Genomic DNA, 7,612 nt, shown 5'->3' with positions numbered 1-7,612 from the left:
GGGGCCAGCAGGTGTCACGGTGGCTAAGGTGCTGGACTCCCACATGGCCAACCAAGGTTTGAGTCCCAGACTTGGTGGCTTGCTTTCTCATTTTCCCTCTCTCTCTCTCTCTCTCTCTCTCTGCCTCTCTCTGATCAATTAATAAAATAAAATAATTTTAAAAGAAAAAAGAAAAGCTGGATCCCACATGGCAACCGGAGTTCAAATCCCAGGCCCTGTCAGCCTGAAGCATTCTGGGTACATATGCAAGTGACCAGGACCTGACAGGCTAAAAGTCTGGAAGGGGACCACAGTATTACCAGACTCAGGGGCACTCCTCTCTCTCTCTCTCTCTCTCTCTCTCTCTCTCTCTCTCTCGTGTTGATGAAGCTACTCACTGCTCTGAAGACACAGAAGTGAGTACACAGCACGGCCTCAACATAGTAAGAAAACGTAACGAGGCTGGCTCCATGGTACAGCAAATTATTGCCACTTAAGAAAAACTGGATCTGGGGCCAGCAGGTGTCACGGTGGCTAAGGTGCTGGACTCCCACATGGCCAACCAAGGTTTGAGTCCCAGACTTGGTGGCTTGCTTTCTCATTTTCCCTCTCTCTCTCTCTCTCTCTCTCTCTCTGCCTCTCTCTGATCAATTAATAAAATAAAATAATTTTAAAAGAAAAAAGAAAAGCTGGATCCCACATGGCAACCGGAGTTCAAATCCCAGGCCCTGTCAGCCTGAAGCATTCTGGGTACATATGCAAGTGACCAGGACCTGACAGGCTAAAAGTCTGGAAGGGGACCACAGTATTACCAGACTCAGGGGCACTCCTCTCTCTTGTTTTCTCTCTCTCTCTCTCTCTCTCTCTCTCATGTGTGCTCATGCTCTATCTGGATTAAGGAGAAAAAAATCCAGAGGAAAAAAATTATTGTTCTGATACAGCTTTGGGAAAAATCTCTCCTGTGAACTAAAAAGAAAGCAAAATTCATCATGGTTCCCGACTTCAGAATTACGACAAGATACTTTTCAGAAATTTCTATAGTATGGCATTTCCTTACGTTTGACCCAAACTTCTACAACAAGGCATTGTTACAACAAACACAACACCTGCACCCAGTGCTGACGGTGGCCACTCCCTTCCTCCAGACTCCGTGGGCAGAACAGCTGGGTCCCAGGAGCACAGCTCAGGCTCCAAAGACAGTACTCACCACCTGCAGCTTCTGCTCGACACTCCCAGGTGAGGACAAGCTCAAAGGCAGCAGGGCATTGGGACCTGGGTTCAGTCCAGTCTCAGCAGAATGACAGTCAGAGGCCTTGAGCCCCTCATTCCCGAGCCCACCCCATCCCTGGGACTCCTGCCTACCTAAGCTCAGCACAGTCTGATCGGCTGGGCACCCGTGAACCACATGACGTAGACCAAGTCAAGCACAGTGCCCATTGTGGCCACTGGCAGTACACTCTTCTGTTCTGTGGAGGTGGGAGACCCCTGGGGGTACACTCCACCTGCTGCCTCCTCCATGACTTCCAGTCCAGCAAGGCACAGGACCAGCTGCCTTAGGCCTGCTGAGAAGAGTGGCATGGTTGAAAAGACTGAAGTGGAGAGGGGAGGCATGCCACCTCCAAGTCAGAGCACGAGGGCAAGTGGAAGAGCCTGCCATCGCAGGGCTGCACACAGAGCACACTCGCCCTAACACTCCAGGTAGGGAGGACATGCCCTGCCCAGCAGGCACTGCTAATGCTCTAGGGACTGCCCAGTTTCTTCTTAGGTCCATGTAGACAGGTTTTTCCCCACAAAAACAGATGTGAAGCACAAGCGCTGCTCCGGAGCCTGCCTGCCATTCCAGGTCCAGGCACCGTATCTCTGTGAACACACTGCATCAACGCTGCTTTGGGAAGGATCGCATTTATTCCACAGATGCCACAGGCAGGTGGCGGCCCTCAGCTGGGGCCCAGCCTCGATGGAAGGAAGACAGGCAGTCCTCAGTTGGAACTTCACCTGTCTGTCACAGCACAGGTAGGGCTGTGGGAAAGCCCAGCTGCAGTCCCCTTATGTAGCTCGGGAGAGTGCCAACTCGCTGCCTGCCCTGGGCCCGCTGTGTCACCTCCTGCTCTCCAGAGTCCCTTTCTGTTTCTTTGGCTTTGCTGTGGCACGAGACAGCTGTGGATGCTTCTTCCTCCCCCAGCGAGCCCCTTTCTGGCCATGGCCCTTGCCCAGCTGCCCACTGGAGTCAGCTGGTTCTGCGGAGTCAGCCCCCAGGCCCCTCTTCCTGGTCCACTTCCTCTTGCTCTTCTTTCTGGAGCTCGGGTCTGGCTTTGTGTCCTCCTCTTCACCTTTTCCTGACAACACAAGGCCACGTGAGCAGACACTGCCCCCACACAGAATGCTTCCTTCTCTTCTGCGAGAGAACATGCCAGCACCGGGCACACGGCACAGTGCAATGCCAACCAGGGGAGACAGGTCCATTGGGCACCAGCTCCTCATGCCACCTGTGCTGGCTCACACCTAGGGGAGGCTGGGCCTGGAAGTCAGGCCTTCAGAAAGCCCAGTGTGAAGACGGCCAGGAGGACCGAGGATGGGCAGCAATGGCATGAAGGAAGGAAGAGACAAGGTGTGGAGCTGAGGGACGACACTGGACAGAGGGACAGGCTCCAAACATCAGGCCCACAGGGTGTCCTGTTTTATTTTTACAGAGAGGGTCTTGCTACATTGTCCAGCTGGCCTCATGTTAGTGACCCTCCAGCCTTGGCCTCCCGAGAGCTAGACTACAGGCACTCACCCCGTCTGACTGCCAGGGTCTGCGGTTTTAACTCACTGCACAAGAGAGCCATAAAAATGGAGTCTGGCAGGGGTGCACTGCCTAGACCAAGAGGGCAGGCTGGCGAGAGCCACCACCCAGGTTGAGAAATAATAGGAACAGGCCTGAGGGAGAGGTGACCTGAGCCAGAGGAAGAGGAGGAGGATCCAGCGACCCTGCAAAGGGCAGATCCCAGGAGTTGGGGCCACTTGAGCCTGGGATGATTCACAGGGCTGCCAGGTGGATGTGCACAGCCCACCCCACAGTAGGCAGGAGCCTGAGCCAGGTCCATACAGGCCCAGGGCAGCCCTAGGTGAGGACGTCGCATGCCAACCACACTTGTGTAGCCATAGATGGCTGGGAGGGAGGATGGGAGGTGCAGCTCAGGGATCACTGGAGCATGCAGAAGAGTGGTGGCGCCCAGATCAAGGATGGAAGGATGGCAGGAAAAGGCAGCCCAACCCAGAGGCTGTCACTACCGTCTGGAGCCAGCTACACACAGAGCAGGCACTCCCAGGGAGGAAGGGAAAGGTGTAAGTGGGTCTGAGGTTGGATGCCTGGGAGCCACAGGGAGACAGCTATCCCAGTGCCTGAGCAAGGCAGACAGAGGAGCCATGCAGAGAGCCCCTTCCCAGGCCATAAACACCTGGAGTCCTACCTTTCTTGCTTTGCAACCGTGACTTAGATGAACGCCGCTTCTTCTTTCTCTCCTGCCTCCCTTGGAGCAGATTTCCATAAACCTTTTCTGGAACATCGTCCTCAGGGAAGGTGCCTAGGAACCGGGGTAGACGGTCAAGAGGCTCTGAGGGAAGGGCTGGGACTTGTACTTTGAGGTTTGCTGCTTTACATGGACCCCAAAGTGTGTGAGGAGACCCTGTCCTGGCACCCAGGAGCAACTTGCTCAGAAAAACACCATGCTTGGGGCCAGCAGGTGGCACAATGGTTAAGGTGCTGGACACGCCCTCATGGCCAACCACGGTTTGAAATCTAGACCTGGTAGCTTGCTTTCACTTTCTCTCTCTCTGGTCAAATTAAAATAAATGAATGAATAAATAAATAAATAAATAAAAACCACCATGCTAAAATCAATGAGCTTAACTGCACCACCCCAGCTCAGAACCAATCATATATTAAAAAGCTAGTTCTTAGATCTGTGACTTGCCAAGGTCTGTTTCTTACAAGTTTTTATGCTGAAAGGAGCACAAGGAAACTTTCTGGGCAATGGTAATGTTCTCTGTACCTTGACAAGTTCAGGTTACACAAGTCTGTGCGACAAAGAAAGAGACGCACAGGTGCTCAAACAGGAACAGCACAGCGTTAAAGTCAGAATTAATGAGGCGAATGTCCAGACACCACCATAAGAGCCTTTCGCTGTGCCATATGTTTGAAAGTTTTCATAAGGCAATGTTGGGGCAAAGGCTACATTTTCCAAGCATAAACCTCCTAATCAGCTGCCTTTCAGACGCTTAACCAGCCCCCTGGGCTACAGCCACATGGCAGGGACGTTTGCTACATGACAGCCCAGCAGCGGCACCACTGCACCAGCCTCCAGAGCTTGATGGGAGCTCAACTTTAAGAACCACTCAGCAAAATCTATCAAATCAAGAGCTATGGGGTCTCTCAGGCCTGCCCTATACTTCTCCAGAAATGCTAGCAGCCTGTTTGCATGGAGACAGCTTATGCTGTGAAGAGACACTTGGAATCGATTCACTCCAAGGATGGACTCCTCCTAAGCCGGGTGGCCATGCTCGGTGGTGGGGCCAAGGCTCACCTTCAGCCAGGTCCTGCAACCTAAAGAACGAGACAGACAGGCATTCACCACAGCTGTAGTTCCACCACGGGGGAAGCCATACCCAGAGGACCTCCCTTGCGGGTACAGGGGACCCTGAACACACTGCCATTGGTGGGATACCTTCCCAAGAAGACCTGCCACCCAGCTGAAGCCACTCTAACAGGGAGCAGGGCAGAGCTCAGGCCCTGGGAATAACAAATGGTGGTGGGAGAGGATAGCACCAGCCGCCTTTGGACACTCACTTCCGGATCACTTTGTAGAGACGCTTCCTGTTCTGAGAAGGGGTGTTCTGTTGACTGGCCATTTTGAATAGTCTATTAGCAACCGCCGCATAGTCAAACTGTTTCAAAAAGAGAAACAACATAGAGGTGAAGAGTCAGGAACCTCCCACCTTCCTCAAAAATGGAAAACATCAGATAGCAAGTGTGCGGTCGCCAGGTGGATTCTCTGCCCAGCCTGGGCCACGAGAACACCTAACAACATCCCAACATTCCTCCAGAAAACACTGGCTGCCGGCCGCACCGTGGGCCCCCACACCAGGGCAGCAAAGCCCAGTAGGGAGCTAACGAGAGCCACAGGCCAGCCTGGCCCGTAATTGTGCTCTCCAGAAGCCACAGCAGACGGGTAGGAAGAAAGCAAGCAAAACTAACCAGGTACATTTTACTTAACACAAGATATTCAAACTGGATTAACTTGACAGGCAGTCAATACCTAAAACTCACTAAAAAGATACTTTACATCTCAGTTTGCCTGAAACTCTGCATTCCAGGTGCTAAGCTCGGACCCAAATGCTAGCCACTCAGCGTTATGTCTCATTTAAGCCCAGTACCCCAACGAGAGTTCACAGGCCTGGTCAGTGTGGATGTGCCTGAGCCCAGACTGCACTGCCCAACCAGCCCTGGTCCCAGCATCCTGTAGCTCCCCTACAGACCAGCAGGGGTCAGGCTGTCCATCCACACTGCAAAGCTAACCTTGGTGAGGGTGTCTCCAAGTCAGATATCTGCCTTCCTCCTCCATGACGCCCCCTCTTCCAGTCAGCAGCAGAGCAGGAAGCAGAGGTCACTCACCCCAGTTCACCTACCTGGAGAACAAGGCTGGTGCCATCCCCGTCATCTTCTTCCTGCCGCTCACCCAGCTTCGGCTCAGTCCTACAGATGGAGCCTAGAACAAAAGGGACCCCGTGAGCTCAGAGACCCAGGTCCCCACAAGAACAGCAAGGATCTGAGCGTCCTCTGCTCCCACCCTGTTGGAGTGCAGGCACAGCTAGATGAAGACTCTGGCACAGGGTGGCCTCTGATGAAGGGGGTGGTGCCACCACAGGCCTCAGAGAGTGACCTGCAGCAGGCATCCTAAGCAGCAATGGCAGTGTCAGAAAGGAGGGGAGCTGGGCCAGCCATGGGTGGGTCTGGATCAGCAGTACGAGAGACCATGCCTCAGTCGGGCACTGGATGCCAGGCTGGGCATTTGGGCTCTGACTGCACTGCCTGCCACCAGAGAACTGAGGGGCGGCATGGGGCAAGAACACAGACAGCTAGTCCCCAGTTTGCTCTGGAGGTGGTAGTGGTGTAGCCTGCCTGATGGGCTGGCTGGGAGACTCCTGGGGTGCCTCCGGCTGCTGCGTATGCAAGGGGCGTGGGAGAAGCAGGTAAGGAACACACAGGATAGCCAGAGTGAGCGAGCTGGGGGAAGGATATGCTGACGAACAAGAAAGATGGGTATACTCCAGAAAAGGCAGTGAATGAGGTCAAGAAAATGCACAGCAATAGGATATAAGGACAGAGTACAGGACACCCAGCACAGCCAGGCCGGGAACTACACCATCAAGACAGGAAGACACTAAGTAGGACCGGAGGTAGGGGCCAGACACCAGGGGCCCCACTCCAGAGTCCCCCACAGCCATTCAGGGATGTGGTCTGCTTGTCCACCTGACTTTTATTCATCAGGCGCCACTCAGTGTGGCAGCCCAGACACTGTTAACATGGACAGAGATCCCTGCCCTCAAAGCAGGGACACAATGAACTGGCTTTAAAGTGAGGTGCCAGAGGTGACACCTGATGTGCAGAAACCCAGCCTGGGAATTGAGGTGGAGGCTAGGAGGCTGTACTTCGGGTGAGGTGGTCAGGGCGGCCAGGAGGGACAGGTGCAGAGACCTGAGGCAGGAGCACATGCGGGGACCCAGCAGTTAGCACAGAGGGTCCCAAGAGTACCAGAGTGCCACAAGCATGCCAAAGGCTGGGGTGAAATCTGTGCTTTGTGTATTTTTTAATAGCCAGAGGGCACACGTCCTTGCCAGAGAGAGACATAGAGATAGAGAGGTAGGAAAAGCATCCCCACACGTGGAGCCTGGTCGTATCAGTCTATTCTCCTCTATTCTTCCATTCAGTCGGGATTTGGAGCACACACGCATATGTGCCTGGATTGTTTTCCCAGCAGCCAGGGCTGGGACACAAGCTGCAGTTGGCCATGTGGGATCCAGCTCCCTTAACCACAGGCTACAGGGCTGACCCAGTATCTTGTGTTTTTAACGGTCCCTCGGACTCCTGTGCTGAGAATGGACTTCAGGGGTGAGGGTAGAAACAAGGGGACCAGTCAGGAGGTGACTGGAGTGATCCAGCAAGAGATCCTGCTGGTTCAGCCCAGGACAGGCACCTGGGGGTGGCAAGTTGACCCCAGAGCCAGATGTACTGAGATCCCCACCTTTGGGCGGCTTCTTGGACGGCAGGTCTTGTTCCACTTCACCTCCCTCCAAGGACTCGTCATCACTGTCTAACACCTCATCATCGTCATCACCCACTGACATCTCCACCTCTTCCCCTTGTGCGTCCAGCTCATTCATTAGGTCTTCAATGGCAAACGGAGCCTGCTCCACAATCGCGTCGAAGATGCTTCGAACGATGTTATGCAAAACCAGGGAACTGACAGGGTAGAGCAGAGGCCAGAGCAGCTGTTAGGCAGGACTCTCACACAGAAGCTGCACAGACTCAACTGCCTACCCATACCCTTGACAGCCTTCCTCTCTGATACAGAGATAGACCAAACCACTTATC

At 53.8% G+C, this 7,612-nt stretch overlaps 1 protein-coding gene across 2 annotated transcripts in view; it reads right to left on the bottom strand.

Moving 5' to 3' along the window:
• Positions 1 to 1,865: 1,865 nt before the first annotated feature.
• The window catches only part of RRP1 (ribosomal RNA processing 1), a 13,149-nt gene continuing 7,402 nt past the window's right edge, over positions 1,866 to 7,612 (bottom strand). For both annotated transcript variants that reach the window (XM_006169441.2, XM_006169442.2), the window contains 6 exons: positions 7,263 to 7,480; positions 5,647 to 5,726; positions 4,808 to 4,905; positions 4,545 to 4,564; positions 3,432 to 3,545; positions 1,866 to 2,315 (listed from right to left, as the gene is read on the bottom strand). In XM_006169441.2, the coding sequence (XP_006169503.1) occupies positions 2,077 to 2,315; positions 3,432 to 3,545; positions 4,545 to 4,564; positions 4,808 to 4,905; positions 5,647 to 5,726; positions 7,263 to 7,480 (769 nt within the window). In that variant the 3' untranslated portion in view covers positions 1,866 to 2,076. The remainder of the gene's footprint in view (positions 2,316 to 3,431; positions 3,546 to 4,544; positions 4,565 to 4,807; positions 4,906 to 5,646; positions 5,727 to 7,262; positions 7,481 to 7,612) is intronic.

The sequence above is a fragment of the Tupaia chinensis genome, unplaced genomic scaffold, assembly GCF_000334495.1.
Source record: "Tupaia chinensis unplaced genomic scaffold, TupChi_1.0 Scaffold147038_1, whole genome shotgun sequence".
Taxonomy (NCBI): domain Eukaryota; kingdom Metazoa; phylum Chordata; class Mammalia; order Scandentia; family Tupaiidae; genus Tupaia; species Tupaia belangeri.
The sequence above is the reverse complement of the archived record's forward strand: the minus strand, read 5'-3'. Positions and strand labels throughout refer to the sequence as shown.